At 51.5% G+C, this 16,964-nt stretch overlaps 5 protein-coding genes across 5 annotated transcripts; 3 read left to right on the top strand and 2 right to left on the bottom strand.

Annotated features, from left to right (window-relative positions):
- The first annotated feature begins 320 nt into the window (after positions 1–320).
- Positions 321–3,556, top strand: PV07_12072 (uncharacterized protein). The gene is made up of 2 exons (XM_016399564.1): positions 321–795; positions 854–3,556. The coding sequence occupies exons 1-2, from the start codon at positions 618–620 to the stop codon at positions 1,450–1,452; spliced, it is 777 nt and encodes a 258-aa protein (XP_016244126.1). The 5' UTR covers positions 321–617; the 3' UTR covers positions 1,453–3,556.
- On the bottom strand, positions 1,579–3,255 carry PV07_12073 (uncharacterized protein; the record flags this gene model as incomplete). Its single annotated transcript, XM_016399565.1, has 1 exon — positions 1,579–3,255. The coding sequence occupies one exon, from the start codon at positions 3,253–3,255 to the stop codon at positions 1,579–1,581; it is 1,677 nt and encodes a 558-aa protein (XP_016244127.1).
- Positions 3,557–6,354: 2,798 nt separating the features above from the next.
- On the top strand, positions 6,355–8,359 carry PV07_12074 (uncharacterized protein; the record flags this gene model as incomplete). The annotated part of the gene is made up of 5 exons (XM_016399566.1): positions 6,355–6,668; positions 6,740–7,239; positions 7,329–7,578; positions 7,634–8,177; positions 8,228–8,359. The coding sequence occupies 5 exons, from the start codon at positions 6,355–6,357 to the stop codon at positions 8,357–8,359; spliced, it is 1,740 nt and encodes a 579-aa protein (XP_016244128.1).
- Positions 8,360–11,871: 3,512 nt separating this feature from the next.
- On the bottom strand, positions 11,872–13,661 carry PV07_12075 (uncharacterized protein; the record flags this gene model as incomplete). Its single annotated transcript, XM_016399567.1, has 3 exons — positions 11,872–12,176; positions 12,263–12,952; positions 13,007–13,661. 3 exons carry the CDS (start codon positions 13,659–13,661, stop codon positions 11,872–11,874), a joined length of 1,650 nt encoding a protein of 549 aa, XP_016244129.1.
- A 1,204-nt stretch (positions 13,662–14,865) lies between these two features.
- On the top strand, positions 14,866–16,632 carry PV07_12076 (uncharacterized protein; the record flags this gene model as incomplete). The annotated part of the gene is made up of 4 exons (XM_016399568.1): positions 14,866–15,123; positions 15,192–15,294; positions 15,354–15,514; positions 15,580–16,632. The coding sequence occupies 4 exons, from the start codon at positions 14,866–14,868 to the stop codon at positions 16,630–16,632; spliced, it is 1,575 nt and encodes a 524-aa protein (XP_016244130.1).
- Positions 16,633–16,964: the final 332 nt, after the last annotated feature.

Below are 16,964 nucleotides of genomic sequence, written 5' to 3' on the forward strand. Positions count from 1 at the left end.
GTTGGGCGTCATAGGCGGACACGGAGATTTTCCGACTCGACAGGTTACTTGAAGTTAGCGGCCGAAACATACAGCGAGTGAGCACGGTTGAATTGGCATTGGCGCCGGGGGCCTGGGAGCGCAATCAAAGCCCGACGCCCCGGAGACCGTTTGACGAGTACCTCGGAGCGTTAGCGAAACCCCGTCGCCCGTTGGTGGGCGCTCATTGGTGCCTCACCAGCCCAGCCTGTGTCTGTGCTCAGTGGCCAGGGCTGCCTAACGCGCTGGATCCTCCATCCCAGCCTTCCCCTTTTCGATATTTCATCAACACTCATCACAAACGAGAACACCACAGAAGGCTGGTCATCTCTGCAATATCCCTTGATTGGCCGTTACACCAGGAGGATCTAGCTTACCTGTCTTGAGGCTATTGGTGCTGTCGAAATCGGAAACACCTACAGCCATCGCTTGGGCTCCGACACTTCATCCAATTTGAGCTTTACCTGCCACTCCCCAAGTTCACTAATAATGCCGACGGAGCCTTGCTTGGAAAATGTCTGGCTCTCGCATCTCAACTCGCAGTCCTGTTGCGCATTCGCTCTTGGGCAGCATCGTCAACGAGACCTTCGCTGTTCACAATGGACCCAAAGATTCCTGCGACAATAGATGAGAAAGGAGAGCCTAGCCAAGTACCGTCACCAACTGCGCCTCGCCCACCTCCTGCTGGGGATCACACTGTAACGATACCACCGCCCAGTAATCAGCTTCCTCAGCACCCAATCGTGCCTACGTTCTTTGGAGAGCTCGCCGGCACAGGTACGCCCGAGGACACAGGGTCCATCCCTTTTATGAAGCTGTACTGACTGCCTACTAGATGGCCAAGCATATACGTCCTTGCGAAAACGCGTGACAGACGCGTACCGCTGGCATACCTACCAATACTGGTTTGTTGCCGTGACGTCGAACTCGCTCCTTTTCTTCCAGATCCTCATTGCGGCTTCCCTTACCGTGCTGGGCGCCTTCAACGACAGGAGGGCTCGGACCGCCACCATCTTCCTCGGCGCCACCAACACCGTGATCGCAGGTCTGATGACCTATTTCAAGAGTCGCAACCAGCCGAATCGTGCCCGACAATTCCGCAACGATCTCGCAAAGATCGTAGATCAACTCGACGACGCTGAAGCGAACTTCCGGAACCCAAATCGCCATGATGACGTTTATACAGTCATGGAACAGATCAGGGTGGCTTATAACCAAGCACGAACTGATGCCGAAATCAATTATCCTGACCTGTGGGTCAGGGGTTCAACCCCTTCCAATCCGAACACTACGCCGCGAACATCAACGAGCCCGCCAACAACAGTCCCACCGCCTCCAGCGGCACAGTCACCGGCGCTAGGTGCGACGAGCCGTCCCACATCGGATTTTGCCCCCGGGGGACCAATATCAGAGTCCACAGTGAGAGCAATCTGAACTATGTGCTCGGTACTCTTGAGATCCATTGTTCATCTGCTGTTCTAAAGCCAGTGGATTAAGAGCCTGAGAATCCACGAGCCAAGCGTAAATCATGGCCTTCTCTCCCGTATCGTTCAGGAAGTTCTATTGATCCCCCTGACTGATCCAATCCGCAACCCTCTCAGCCGTCACATAAACCACAGACTGAGGATGACACGCCATGGGGATCGGAAAAACACTGGCATCGACAACCCTCAAGGATTTGACGCCCATCACACGACAATGGCTGTCTACAGCTTTCCCCATCGCACAGCTACCCATCGGGTGATCGAAACTATATCCAAAGTCGGCAATGCGCTTGTCTATTTCCTCGTCCATCGTATCTTTGGTGATACATGCATACCCTTCTGGGGTAACTTCATGGGACACGAAGGATTTCCCAGCCTCGGTGTCAAGGTGGACTGATGCCGCTTTCCGGAGCGCCTCTCGGAGACCAACCTTATCCGCATCCGTATCGAAGAAATTCATGTCGATCGCCGGAGCATCCTCGATGCTCGCTGACCTCAGGGTGACGGAACCTCTAGATGTGGGCGTCAGATAGCCAGCGATGGTGCTAATATAGTTCCCGTCAAGTGGCGCGTCAATACCCGTGAGTCTCTTCCCCAGGGCCACGTAGAGTGTGACAATTTCCATATGCGATGCATCTGGTCTGAGAACCAAAGCTCTCTCTTCTGGAGTGTTGATCCAAGGTTCCAGTTTTGCCGGTTCGTCTAATGGTCCGAACTCGATGAAATCCATTGGCCAGCCGGAGAAATATGACGGGTCGATGAACAGAGGCGATCCGATGGACAAACCCTTTTCAGGATGTTTTAGTTTCCAGGTGATCCCCACGGCCAAGTGATCTGTAAGGTTTCTGCCAACCTCGAGATTCGAGGTTATGGTCTCTATGCCGTGCTTTGCCAACTCAGCAGGGTCACCTATCCCGGAGAGCATGAGGACTTGGGGTGTATGGTATGCCCCGGCGCAGACAATGACCTCCTTATTCGCGACGAAATGCTGCCCGCCCACCAGATCAACGCCATTAGCAACGGGTTGGTCTTGTCCTTCGATTGTGCCAAAAGTGACTCGCTGCACCGTACTCATGGTCCGAACATCCACCTTTGTCAAATCGAATATCTTGCTCGGCAGCTGTCTAGCGCTGTTGACCCAGACCTCGACAAATTCAACCAGTCCATTCTGGTGACCCGAATTGCCATCAGGGATGTACTTGACCCCGGCTTCCTCCCACATCTTCTGGACAGACTCCCTGAGTGGATACTTCCTTGCTGGCCACAGTGATCGTATCGGGGTGAGCTTCAAGGGCCCATCGTATCCATGCTGGATTTCATCCTTCTCAATATTCTCTGGCAGAACCATACTCTCGACCCTCCTCATGTAGGGCAATAGCGCATCATACCCCCAGCTGCCGTCGCCCACCATCTTAGCCCAAAGGTCATAGTCGCTCTTGGGTCCCCTTGTCCATGCACCTCCGTTGATCGCAGCACTTCCGCCTAGCGCTTTGCCGACCGGCACAGTTGCGCCACGTCCATTGAGGTGCCGATTGGGCGAGATGGAGAGTTGATACGAATGAACAGACTCGCGAGCGAGATGCGCGGCTTGGCTTGTGAGGATGGAATCGGTGGCCGAAGGATCGGTACCTGCTTCGAGGACGAGTATCTGCTTCATGTCGGATGGCGGTAGGAGTTTCGAGAGTCGAGACGCCAGGACAAGGCCGGCGACCCCGCCTCCGACGATGATATAGTCGTATGAAGACGAAGCCATATTGTTGTCGCGTTCTCCTCAGAATTCCATCGACGATGACGGTACGAGATACAGGTGATAATAGTGTTGGTCGAGGGAGAAGTATGTTTATCAACAACCTAGCGATGAAGAAGTTGGCGTCAGGTTGACATTGATCTTTATAAGCCAATGAATTCGTCCAATGGACAGATTACAGCCCAACGTCCAAATGTGACTGTCCGACTTGTCCTCTTGGAACCCTTCGCTCCCGGTGTGAGGGGAATTCCGACACGATGTATCGAGCAAAGGAACTAGTCTCAGCTTACATACATACTTATTCGTCTTTACCCGTACCCAGACTACTCGAGAACGAAAATACTTAATTGCAGAGTGAGCGAAGCCCGCCTTAACGTAATCTCCAACCCAGCCATTGACTAGGCACTACTGAAGTTCTCCCTGAGCACACTCCCCGAGCGACACGCCGCGGGCCTGACCTGGGTCTCTCGAAATCGGGGTAATGCAAGAAGGTTGAAATAGGTGCAAAGATACGGAGATACGGAGTAACCAAGTGCCGTTGACTTGTATGATCTTCGGCCTGATGCACGTGACAGACTGGAGAGGATAAATGGTACCAGAACCTCGGTTTTGGAAAAGGTCCTTGTCTTCTCAAGCATTAAGTCGTCTGTATGATGCAGAGAACCATTCGACTACGTCTAATTCATGGGGCTGCAGGATAAAGCAAGGTGAGGAAGGGTAAGGGGTATATTGAATCACTGCGAATAGCTAGACTTTGGAGTGATTATATCTTGCACTATTTCTACAATGGCGCTTGTGTGACCCATGTTATAAACGCGGATATATATTTAAAGACTAGATCTTTGAGGCTCGTGCTTTGCCGCGAAGGAGCACGAGATCGACCTCCTCTGTTGCGGGAACTCGAACAGCCATAGCCACACTGCCGGATCCATCCGTTACATCTTCAACCCTCTGAAGATGGCCATTAATGTAGAGTCCCCAAGTCCCTTGAGAGAGATTGTTGAATGTGGGTGTGATCTTATGATCCTGGCCATCCCATGACTTGAGAGTAACCACCAACGCGGCATCCTCCGGTGACCATTGGCCTCTCAAGAAATCCACACCCTGTGAGAGGTCGACATTATCGACGTAGGGTCTCCGGGCAAGTATCTCCTTGGTCCATGGGCGCTCAAACATCTCCTTCTGACCATTGTGGACGTTGAGGCGGCCATAGGCAATTCCAGCATTACTAGAGTATGGGTCCATGCATATGGCGGTGGCCGGCTGAAAGTCATTGCGCCTCTCATAGAACAAGCCGCCATCTTCCCACCTCGGGTGCATTTCCCGGTCGATATACTCCAGCAAGGGGAACAGATATTCTTCTTTTCCCAGTTCGCTGAGCCACTGCAAGACCATACCCACGCCGGGAGCTTTGGCGACGTTGTGATCCACTTTGGGGTTTTTCTCCTTCACAATTCGGGTAGCTTCGGTGACCGTGGTAGCATTGTCCGGGTGGTGTTTGGCCGGGTCCCGCGTAGAAAGCTTCAGGATCTCCTTGGCCACCCAGAAACTTTGCAGGCGCACCTGGCCATTGATTTTGGTGAGGTGTCCTTGCCTCTGCTTTTCGAAAAGGTCATAGACAAAATCCGAGTGCCAGGCATTCATGTATGCTCCGCACCAGGCAGACCCGACGACGCTGGAAGCGGCCACGATGTCATCCTGCTGCACCATCCACATATGGATGATCTGGCCGTTTGGTCCCAACATGCCCTTTTTCTTTGCCCAGGCGGCGAGAAACTTGGGCTTGATGTCGTCAAAGATATAGGTTCCGTTTCGCACGTCATTGTATCGGATCGCAACCAAAGGGAACTGGTTGCAGATGACAAAAACCACATTCGGCTCGCAGCAGACTCCGAGCCATTGGTTCTTTTCCATTTCGGCGATAATGACGTCTTGCAACGACTTGGTGGAGTATTCATACCTCTTCGGAGTTCCCCAGAACTGCGGATCCCATTCAAAAGCGATAGAGCCGGGTCTCTCGTATTCGTCGTCGTCGAACAGCATGGCGTATAAGCTGACCATAAGCAGAAGATGCCCGCTGTACATGATGTTCTCGCGCACCACAGGGTCCGCCCACTGTGCGCGAGGGCTGACTTGGTCAGGGTTCAAAACTTTGCCGCCCTGAGAGGTGTTCCACCAGTAGCCCCATACGTCTCGCAAGAGCATTTTCTGGATGAAACGGCGCAAGAGAGGTTTGAAGACCGAGCGCAGTGCCGGCAGGCGGTGGAAATGGGCGACCCCAGCTCCATAGACGAGGGTAGCAAGCTGGTATCGGTATGCATCCATAGACTCTTGAAGGTAGTCCTCCGACCACATGTGGTTCCAGCAGTTGTCCGGCATGCTGGCCAGGTTGTGGTAGTGCCGAATATGGCCTGCTTGCTCTTTGTTGAGCTTCGGGAGTGCGCTAACATCAAAAGGAAGAGATGATGGCATGGAATTGGCAGAATTGGCCAAGCTCCCCGAGCTGACGGGTACTTTTTGTGTCGACATTGTGGAAATGGGCCCAGAGTCACTGGTCCTCAATGATCAGACGGCAATGTGCAAAGGTGAATAACATAGAGTGGTCGGCATACAGCAACCTGCGCTTTTTTATTTTCAAGTTCTGCTGAGTATCGTGGATTGTCATTCACACGCAGATGTTGACGGAAGGCACCCTTTTTCCCGGCCCAAGGGGTGCGTGCGCAACCCTTCACCAAGTGATCGGAGGTGGTTGGCACTCTTCATGCCCGGGACACGGAGGTGATTGGGCTCTTGCATACTCCAGTGCTGGTCAGCCTCGCACAGCCAATCTTCGACAGGGACTCGGTGCTCACGCCTTGGATCTCTAGGGTTCCAGCTTCAAATCGGACAAAAAGGAGTACCAAGTAACGAGACTTGCTCCCTAACTAGGTCAAGTCCAGAGCACAAGTGGGCCCGGAGATCGGGGTGCTATGTGCTGATGGAGGCCTCGACATGCCACAGCCAGCCTCGGCTCTCAAAGGCTCGAGATACGATTGGTAGAGGTTCTCTCTAGCACCAGCAGCCCCAGACTCCCCCAGACTCCCCAGACTCCGCAGGTCCTCCTCCATGGTCGGTGTGGGGGGTTCTTTGAGAAGACCACACATCAAGACAGAAGAAGCCATAAATATTACATCGCAGGCGCATCCCACTGATACATATCCGAGAAATTCCCACTTCGGAGAAGGAACTATAGCAAGCAACACCTCGCAGCACCAAGGCTTCCATCGTGGTTCCAACTCGGTCTTCATGGATGAGGTAAATTCAAACCGGTATAAACGCAGCAATGCGAGACTCATACGGTATTGCCTTGTTCCTGCGACATTGGCGGTCATCTATGGCATGGGAGTTGCCCAGACTTCAGGATTCCTGGCCATGACCGAGTATGAACACCCTGGAACTGCTGGGCACAAGAGCCAATAAGTTCCCATTTCCGGCTGACATGATGTTATAGATATAACCAGGACTTCGGAGAATACAACTCGGCGACCGGAACCAAGGCCCTGACGGCGCCCCAGATCTCTGGCCTCACAGGCACGACACTAGGCGCGGCTTGTGTTTCTGCCATTTTCGCTGGGACTGTAGGCACCCGTTATGGTCGCAAAATCGGCCTTACATTGGCGGCGTTGCTGTATGTTATCGGACTCATACTTAACTCTGCGGCGACAAGTTACGCCTTTGTCATCGTGGGCAAAGTCATTCTTGGGTTGGCAGTGGGATTGGCTGCGAATTTTGTCATCGCATACTGGGCGGAAACGTCGCCTGTCAAAATGCGGGGCCTGATCACTCTCTTATACGGGGCCATCACCAATCTTGCCCAATTTGTTGGTGCTTGTATCGTTAAAGGCACGAGTGAGTTGACGACCAGCTGGGCCTGGAGAGGCTCTTTGATGACGGAGTTTATCCCGCCGCTTATCCTGCTTATCTTTATTTATTGGATTCCCGAGACACCCAGTAAGTCTGAATCTTCCGCCTTTGCCCTGATTCTCATCTGCCTGAGGTCCCTGGTGGCCAAGAATCTCGACAGTCTGACCGAGTCAAAGGATGGTACGCTTCGCATGGCAAGAATGCACAGGCCCGCAAGTCAATGTGCCAAGTGAGAGGGCCAACCTGGCCTGAAGAAGATATCGACGCTGAAGTCGACGATATTGTCGGCATGTTAGAGATCGAGAGACAACTGGAAGGCTCCTCCAGCTGGATCCACTGCTTCCAAGGGACTGACTTGCGGAGGACTCTGTTGGCCATAGCTGCTCTTCTGGGTCAAGAGTTTTCCGGTGTCGCCTTCATCGCTGGGTCAGTATCGCTTTTCTCCATTCGTGAATCCGCCCAGCTGACACACCTTTGACAGATATGGAACTCTATTCTTCTCTCTCTCCGGTGTAACAGATCCGTTCACCACGAATGTGATTTCCTCCATGTGTGGTATTGCCGGCTCCCTGACCTCTTTCGTACTGATAAAGTACGTGGGACGCCGAAAGATCCTCATTGTCGGCACAGTCGTACAGACTTTCTGCATGTTCGCCTTCGCCATCATCGGCGTTGCCACGCCAGGCACTCATGCGGCTGCCAAGTCCTTGGTCGCCTTTGTGTGCATCTTCAATTTTTCCTATGGTGCGTCCTGGGGCCCTGTGGCGTTTGTTCTCATCGGAGAATTGCCGTCGACCAAGCTAAGGTCCAAGACCTTGGCCCTGGCCACTTCTGTCGGTTGGAGCTTCAACGTACTCATCTCGGTCGGTATGCCTTACTTGCTGAGTGACGCCTACGTGATGCTGGGAACCAAGGTTGGATTCATCTTTGGTGGAACCGAGCTATTGGCCTTCATCTTTGCTTTCTTCTTCCTCCCAGAAACCAAAGACCGGACTCTTGAGGAGATTGACGAGATGTTCATGAATGTGAGCGATTTTCCCAATGGGCAAGGTTCAGCGCTGACACCCTTATACAGAAAGTACCGGCTTGGGAATTCAAGAACTATGTCACGACAAAGACTGTGCGAGGCATCTCGGTAGGGAGTGAAATGGTAAACGTCATTGGACAGGACAAAGGTGCCATCTCTCATGTTGACCGAGCGGCTTAGTTTGAGTGTGCCTTGGTATCGAATCTCGTTGTCGAACAAGAAATAGCCGTGGGCCCAGGCACATATATTCTCCTTGCCTGGGTGTCGCTGGAAGCGGGATATCAGGATGGATGTACACAAAATTCTGGCTGATATATTCACTTATTCCAGCTTCGAATCATAGGTGGCGGTGTTTTTTTATCCGAGTGAAGCACATTGATCCTCTCGCAAATGACCCTCGTGACCGCATCTCGTTGATAAAGAATCCAGGGGGTCGACTTGTGTTTCCCCACCTTCTCTCAACCGTGCAATAGCCCCCGTACGGCGTTCAGGAGGATGTGCTTAATGCCCCAGACGGACACGTTGCTGAGCACATCCGCTGTTTGTTGCAAGATTTGCCTCGGGCCCGGTACTGAGAATACTTCCGGAACTCCATGCATGCGCACCCGAGAGGGGGTGCCATTCTCGATCCAGTCTCGAATTGCCAATACTTCTGGTCCATCTGGAGCGCCTTGCCAATCGAGCTTGCAGACAGGCAATGTACCACCAGGAGTTTCGCGGTTCGACATCGTCTGATAATCCGCTAATAGTAATGTCGACACCACGAAACAAATGAGCCCACAGTGGAAGATATTGTAAGCCTCTTGTGGATGATTGCATGGATATAACCTGGTGATCGTGAGCCCCTGTGCGCACGTGTACAAGAGAGCGCGGGGGTTTCTTGGGTTCTCCCTGCACCACCGCAAGATCCGGTTCCGTGCAGGAATCGCACGGGACTCGTCCTGCCAAAGCATGATGCCGAACAAGTCACAAATAACGACCCCTTCAGCGAGCCCATGAGCGATACCGACTTGTAGCCAATGCTGGACTGTGAACTCGTTGCTAGGCTCGGTAGTAGCACTGGGATAATAGCCAGTTGTCGGCGACGCAAAGTCGTCGAGAATCTGGAGGAGCTCGGCCCTTCCCTTGAGAAGAGCGTCATATGTGCTGAGGTGCATCGCCGCCTGATGGGTAGTAGCTTCTTTGTTGTCCCAAACCATTCGTGTCAAAACTGTTAGGATGATGAATCGAACATAATTGTCATCGTACGCGGAATGTGCGCTGGCTGGGTGCTCGACGACACGAGAGATACAACTCTGAAACGAGTCTGTTCGGGGGCATTGCTCTCTCCATGGATGAATCGCAGCCCAAGCTTGTTTCGAAGCTGCCTTCCAATGTTGCGTAAGGCAGGGGAGGTCCAACTTGAGTTCATTCAGGAGAATGTAAGGTCGGGCATTGCGCATCCCGGCTGAAGAAGCGTCATAAGTCTGTGATGGTCCTGCGTCAGAGACATTCCACAAGTAGATCACTTCGACCGAGACCTACAAAAACAGCCCAGCCTATTCTCGAAGCTCGCTCTGCACAGATCCAGCTCTCCCATCGACTTTGGGTGTCAGAATGGTCGTTGCCTTTCTGGGGAGCATGATGTGGATCGAACAACCCCATGCATCGAGCATGGTTGACAAGAGCACCACGACTTGACTCGGCAAGTTCATATAGACGTTGGCTGCCACTGGCAAACCCAAAAATGGAATTCAGCAGCTGCGCAGAGATATAATACTCGGTTCTCACGAATCGAGGGTCATGCTCAGCCTGATATGAAGGACCTCAGCTTCGCCCTGTATAATGGGCCTGATACTGACCATGAAGACAAGCAGTCTTCGAATAAATTCTGAAAGGGCGATCGAGAATGCTGATGCCCCTTCAAAGTCCGTGTAGCATGCTCCAATCATGATCAGAACGAGTGTAAGCACCGGTTCTTTGGCGGGGTCGAATGACGGCTGATGAATTATCGGTAACCACTATTCAGCCTGTGCGTCAGACACGGCAAAAGAATACTTTTCACCAGGATTACCTTGTCAAAATGTGCAAAATAAAGATCAATACAGTGATCGAGCTGTTGGGGTGCGGGAAAAGAAGGAATTGAGGCAGCTGGCCAGATGGATTGCTCAAAAGGAGCTTTCAAGATATCTTGCAGTATGGAGGCACCACGGGAGCCGATGCTAGGCAATCCGATATAACTGGAAAGAGAGTTCGAGCTCTTTGAAGGACCGAGACGCAGTAGGGTTAGATGCTTAGGCTGGGTTGCAGGCCATAACATAGGATAATGCTCCTCTTCATCCGGGTTTCGAGAACCTCCTGGAATTCGTAGATGCTTGTGTAGTGGATCGTCTTTCGGAGATGCGATAGCTTCGACTGGCTGTGGTTGCGAAACAGATCGGCCCGAAGGAGATAGGTCGCCGAAATGAAAATTTGGAGGCTCGGTCGGAGGAAACCATCCAGTACCTGGCCAACAGGTCATATTGAAATCATCGAAGCTGTCGGGATAATTCCAGTCTAGAAGAGAGAGCATGTCCGGGCCAGAGCACGGCTCTAACTGGGAAAGGTCGGGAAACACCTCAGGGAATACATAAGAGCCACTGGAGCCAGCCTCGTCTTCTTGGATTGCAGCAGAAAGCATCTCTGGCATGGTTGCCTCTTGCGATATTGGCGGGACATTTGACTGGGTGTCTGCAATATGACTCCACGTCGCATCAGGGCTGTTACGGCTCGCTCTTGAAACAACGTCTGCTTCATACGAACAAGGGACACGTCGCCGGAGGCATGAGGAACAGGTTGGATATTCTCCCAAGCACCGAATCTTCAGCCTAGAACGAGAAGCCTTAGTAAGTCATCGCATCTGATAGGGAATCGCTCCAACTACGGACCTTCGGCAGACGAGACAAGCCTTCTTTCTTGGTGGGGGAGGAGGTCGGTGGCTGTCGTGTGTTTGCGCATGTCGGCGAAGAGTGTAACTGCAATCAGGGTGGCTTGTGAGTTGCCTTCTCAGCGACCAAGCAGGTGTTCATACAAGCGACCAAACCGTTTCCCACACACTGAGCATTGTTTCTCGCGAGGCGAAGATTGTTTCGGTGTATGCGGGCTCGGCTCATCTTGGAGGGATCCAGCGCTGTCAATGTGGCTTACGGACCCAGCGACTTCGAATGAGGCACCAGCCTCCATTGCCAGCATTAATGGAGATTCAGCTGCTTTGTCGTCAAAACAGAAAGTAATGTGACTGAGGGGGTTGCCAAGGAGATGTAACAGCTATCCCGCAAAGCCCTTAGCCGAAGGCCTCGGAAGTACTTTAGTGGCCCTTTCGATAATTACTTCATATTATATTCCAGGCAAGTTAGAGTCTCACTAGGACTCTATAGAATTCACTGTATATATCTCTTAAGCCATATCAACCAGTGACGCTCTGGATAGTCCTCACTCTGCCTAGATGGAGCCCCCCTTAAGACTCTATCGCTTTAAACAGTCAGATAGTCCCAGATCTACCGAAAGATCAATTTCCAAAAAAAAAGCCTCAGTGCGTGGGAAATGACGTTCGTGAGGCCGTCAAAGTCAAGCAGATACTGTAACAGCATCTCTCGCGCACCTATCCCTGCCGAGGACTCATATTGCGAGTGCTCTATTGGACCGAACACCAGAGCCTCGTTGAAGGACTATTTTCATCTCTCTCGCGCGACCGACTTTCTTCGGCTCAATATCATATTGATCGGCTTCAAGCCGATGGTGAAATGGTCCACAGAGTTCAAAAGAGCTGTACCATCCTCGCTCGGTGCCAGGGCTACATCGAATTTTGTGATCAGCTGAGCAGCTAGCAACCTGATCTCCATGTATGCTAGATTCTTGCCTATGCAGGCATATGGACCAATCGAAAATGGGGCAAATGCGTCTTTGTTCTTGACAAGCTCTGGCCTGGAGGTAAACCTCTCTGGAATGAACTGCTCCGCCATTGCAAAATTGGACTCGTCTGGAGCAAAAATATAGTCAGTCAACCTTTCAATCTTTACCCTGTCGTGGAGAATTTGAAAGGGTGAAGTTATTAGAAAAGCTTACCACGGGCCATGGAATACAGGTGTATTTGAATCGTTGTGTTTCCAGGAATCCACTCGTCACCAATGTAGACCCCCTCAGGAGGAGTTTTCCGATAGAGCCCACTTGGGACAGGAGGATGTAGCCTGAGGGTTTCGTTGATACAAGCATTAAGAAGTGGTGCAGACTGAACGTGCTGATGTTCGATGTTGCTAGCGTCGCGACAAAACGGCTCCAACTCTTCCCTGAGGCGAGAGACTATACCTGGTTCGATCGCAAGGTGATAGAATAAGAATGTCAATGTTGCGGCTGTTGTGTCACTTCCGGCAACAATGATTAGCTTGCTGTCGAGATAGAGCAGTGGCAGGGCAGCCTTTTGTCCTTCAGCATCTTTGGCATTTAAGTCTTCGATGAGATAATGTGTGATGTCTGGATCTCCTTGTTTCCCCTGTAAAAGGATGCGGTCTTCTATCTCGGAGGCACAGAATTTGTGAAATCGATCATATGTTGATCTCAGCGGAGCAATGTGCCAGCATAGGCGACCAATCCAGGGCGGCAAAGCAAGCCCAATGCCATCTTGGGAGCTGTTCAAAAGTTTGATCGCCCAATGTTCTCCTGCGGATTCCATCATGTTGAATGATCTTCCAAATGCCAGATCTCCCATGACATCGAAGCTCCAGTAGTTGAACCACTTGGACATATCGACCGGTTGTCCTGCAAGTTTGCATAAGTACACATTGATGAGGGATCAAAGGTGCATACACTTACCAGAGAATGAGTCAATCTGTAGTATAAGGCATTCATTATATCTGTGAACTCTCTTCTCATACCCTCGCAGAGCCTTGTCGCTGAATGCAGGACTCCAGATTCGGCGACGCCTGTCATGCTGCGACCGCACTCGCGTCGAATGTAAAGAGTATGCTGGCGATTCAACTTCGTACCACGCCGCCTTTCCGCAAACCGCCTGAGTCGACAATGCCACACGGACGACATCTGGATGCGTGACAGATAGGTCGTGTGGACCCGTCCGTACAAACTTGCCTAATTCTGTGTGAGATTGATATAGTTTTAGGAACATGTCTTTGTCTTTGCCGATGCGGAAGCTGTGATCAAGTGCACTGAGCCTTGAAAGAGGACGACCCGGAAATTTGTTTAGAGGGTTCAAGAGAAGTCTGAAAATAATCAAGCTGAGGTAGATCCCAGCAATGTACGAGCCCAAAATCTTTCCCGTCTCTTGCACGGCAACTGCCATTGTAGAATTATCTCTGACATGCTTTACGGCGGCTATGCCCACGAGGAAGAGGATGAAACAGGCTTGCAGGTACCTCTGGGGATGAAGATGGCGTTCACGGCGATGAAAGTGGAAGATATGAGTCGCAACACCGGAGACCCAAGCAATTAGGATAATCGGAATGGTTTGCATGTTTGAGCGTAACTATTGCTCAATCAAATGCTATTGAAACTTGACAAAACCACGAGAATCCGCAACGTTTGGCTCAGATGGTACTCCTTGACCTCGTCGCATTGAATTTAGTGTATTTGCGACATGCCTCGGACATGAGGGTGCAGCAATGGCTACTAATTTAAATTGTGGCCGTACTGGTCTACAGAGTGCGCTAGATCAGAGGATGTTGAATCGAGATACCTGACAATAAATGCCTGATTTAGCCCGTGGAGGATGATACAAACCCAAGGTTGCGATCCGGGGACCGGGGGGCACCGGGGCTCCGGGGGCGCTGTGTGGTGGCCGGGTTCTCCAGACAACTATTTCCACGAGAGTTTCAACTTATGAATCGCTCAGGTGGAAGCCTGTCAGAAGACACGAGTTCCCTACGGAGGATAGCGACAGGGGTAACAATGGACGAGAGTGCTGAATACGGAGAAGGTCAATGTACTGGGGTGGAACTTATCAACATACAAAAGTGTATGATTAAGAACTCAGTTGACTGCACAGGAAGCCCAACAGAGTGAGGGCATCTATATCCTAGGTATCCGCGAAATGTTGTTGTGATACAATGGTGATATGCCTAACCTTGCTGCAGTCTGCCCTGTCGCCAAATCACCTCTTGCCTTTTCGGGTCGTAACGTGCCCGTGTCCTCAGCCTTGCTGATTGCCCCGAGCTGATTGCAACGAACATAAGTAAGGCTGAGCAGGCTTTGCACGTGGCCCTGGCCCTGTCATCCAGTTTCTTGGGAACGTTTTTAATGACCAAAACTTTCTTCGCCATCCTCTGCTCCTAGAACATGACCTTGTCGGTTGGCATAACGAGCAGATTCGGTACTGCGGAAAAGCAACGGAAAATCGTCGGAAAAGCGAGACCTGGCTGGGCGTTGAGCGCCAATGCCTAGGCCCCAGAAACCCCAGGACGACCCCAAGCCGCCTCCGCCTTTGACTGTCAAGTTAAGTTAAGGCTAGCCTTGCGTTGTTGTAGTAAGGGGGTGTCGAGCCACGCTGGGGAATAAGAGCAAGCACATCGTATGGTGTATATAGCTTCGGTGGGCCACCCCAGAAATCTTGCATCTTCCAGCACTTGTATAACGCAGGCTGCCCTTTGACTAGATATTCGCCTGCAAAGAAAAGATATCTCCCCTAAACTCGATCTCCTCCTTGGTTTATCCCGAACATTATGCTCGGCATTGAACGCCTCCGTGGCCGCCCTCTGCGGCTGATGGTCACAGTCATCTGTGGCTGCTCATTCTCACTCTTCGGCTATGACCAAGCCCTCTACGGCGGTGTAGCTAGCGGTGATGCATTTCTTGAACAATTTCATCACCCTAGTGCAACTATGACCGGCCAGACAGCCGCTTTGTACGATATTGGATGTTTAGTCGGTGCCGTTGGCGCATTTCTGGTAGCCTCGAAGCTGGGGCACAGGAACACATTGGTACTTTCTGCCACTCCTTGATTTGTTCTTCTCAGTCCGGAGAGGCATCACTGATACTGTTTCGCCAGCTCCTCGGCTCTTCGATCATTATTATTGGTGCCACAATCCAAACTGCGTCAGTGAATCTGGGCATGCTTATCGCCGGAAGGATTATCGGTGGCGTTGGCAACGGTAGACACCGGCATGATTCTCGATGACGTCCCAGTGTTGACCATGATATTGCGTTCTAGGATTGAACACCTCAGTGTCGCCCGTCTACCACGCAGAAACGAGCCGACCGCAGTCCCGTGGTCGGGCTCTGTTGGGTGAGCTCTTCATCCTTGATGTGGGCTGGTTGGTGGCGCAGTTCGTCACTTTCGGTTTTAGCTTCACCAAGGGTGGAATCCAATGGGTTTGTGGATTTGATATTCTACATCTCCTGTATGCTTGAATGGGATAAGGCTGACGCCGATACAGAGATTTCCCACCGCCTTCCAGATGTTCTATCTCGTTCCAATTTTCATCTGCCTACCGTGGCTTCCGGACAGTCCACGTTGGCTTGCAAGCAAAGGTAGACTCTCTGAAGCCCAGGACGTTCTATGTCAACTCATGGACGAGCAACCCGACTCTCCCCAACTTCTGGCCCAATTTGAGGAGATCAAGGAAGTGGTTCGCCTGGAACGAGCCGCTGAACGGACCAAGCTATCTGATCTGTGGAATGGGGAAGGACAGAACCTCTATAGGCTCATCTTGGGATGTTCCAGCCAGCTTATGCAGCAGCTCGGAGGAATCAACATCATCGCGTACTATGTCGTCATCATATTCGAAAACCTAGGACTGGGTAGTGTCATCGCCCGTATCCTGGCAGCCTGCTTAGGCTTCGGATGGCTTTTCGCGAACCTGGCATCGATGCTGGTCATTGAGAAATGGGGCCGCCGCAAGCTCTTAATCATCGGCGGAATCGGCCAATTCCTGACCTTCCTCGTCGCTGGCATTGCTCTCGGGACTGGCGGCGATGCCAAATGGGCTGGAATCCTCGTGGTGACAATGGTTTACCTCTACTTCATGGTATTTGCATTCGCCTGGCAGTCCATCCCGTTCTTATACCCCGCCGAGATATCAAGTCTCAAATATCGAGCCAGATTTTTCCCTCTATCCATCTGTACGAACTGGTCCCTCAACTACGTCGTTGTCCTGATCACGCCGATCGGCCTCAAAAACATCGGCTTCTGGCTGTACATTATTTTCGCCATCTTCAACTTCGTCAATGTGGTCATGGTCTGGTTCTTTTACGTCGAGACTGCGGGCAAGACTCTCGAACAGGTTGACATGATGTTCGTGGGTGACCATCAAATGGAAAGAAAATCGATGCCTCCGTACCTACGATTGAGAAAGACCAGATTTCAAGCTCTCCCTGAAACATCTATCGGCGAGACTCAAGTTGTTGGAAATATCAACGACGGAGAAAAGGCGTCAGCCCACACTTCTCATGTCAGCTACACTGGGGAGATGGGCGGTTTGCATCCATAGATTTTGGGAACGGAGATTGACTGGCGAGACTGAACTCAACCTGAAGGATGAAGCAGATATTCTTCGCAAATCCTTCACTACCCTGGCAAAGTTCTACACGCTCCCTCCTGAGATTGAATGATGTAAGGAAGATATGAGGTCAATTTTGTTTCTCACTCTATGCGGCCGTTTCTTGATTGCAGCCGGGTTAAACCTCCCAGAACGCAAGTCGGGTAATGTCACTCAACAGAGAAAAATAGTTCCCCATCTGCATATGATGCCTTACACTAACGATGTGCAAGCTCACGGTCTATATTACACTACCAAATAGCCAACGAAGCAAAGCGGAAGAC

This window comes from Cladophialophora immunda (genome assembly GCF_000835495.1).
Source record: "Cladophialophora immunda strain CBS 83496 unplaced genomic scaffold supercont1.7, whole genome shotgun sequence".
In the NCBI taxonomy this organism is placed as follows: Eukaryota; Fungi; Ascomycota; class Eurotiomycetes; order Chaetothyriales; family Herpotrichiellaceae; genus Cladophialophora; species Cladophialophora immunda.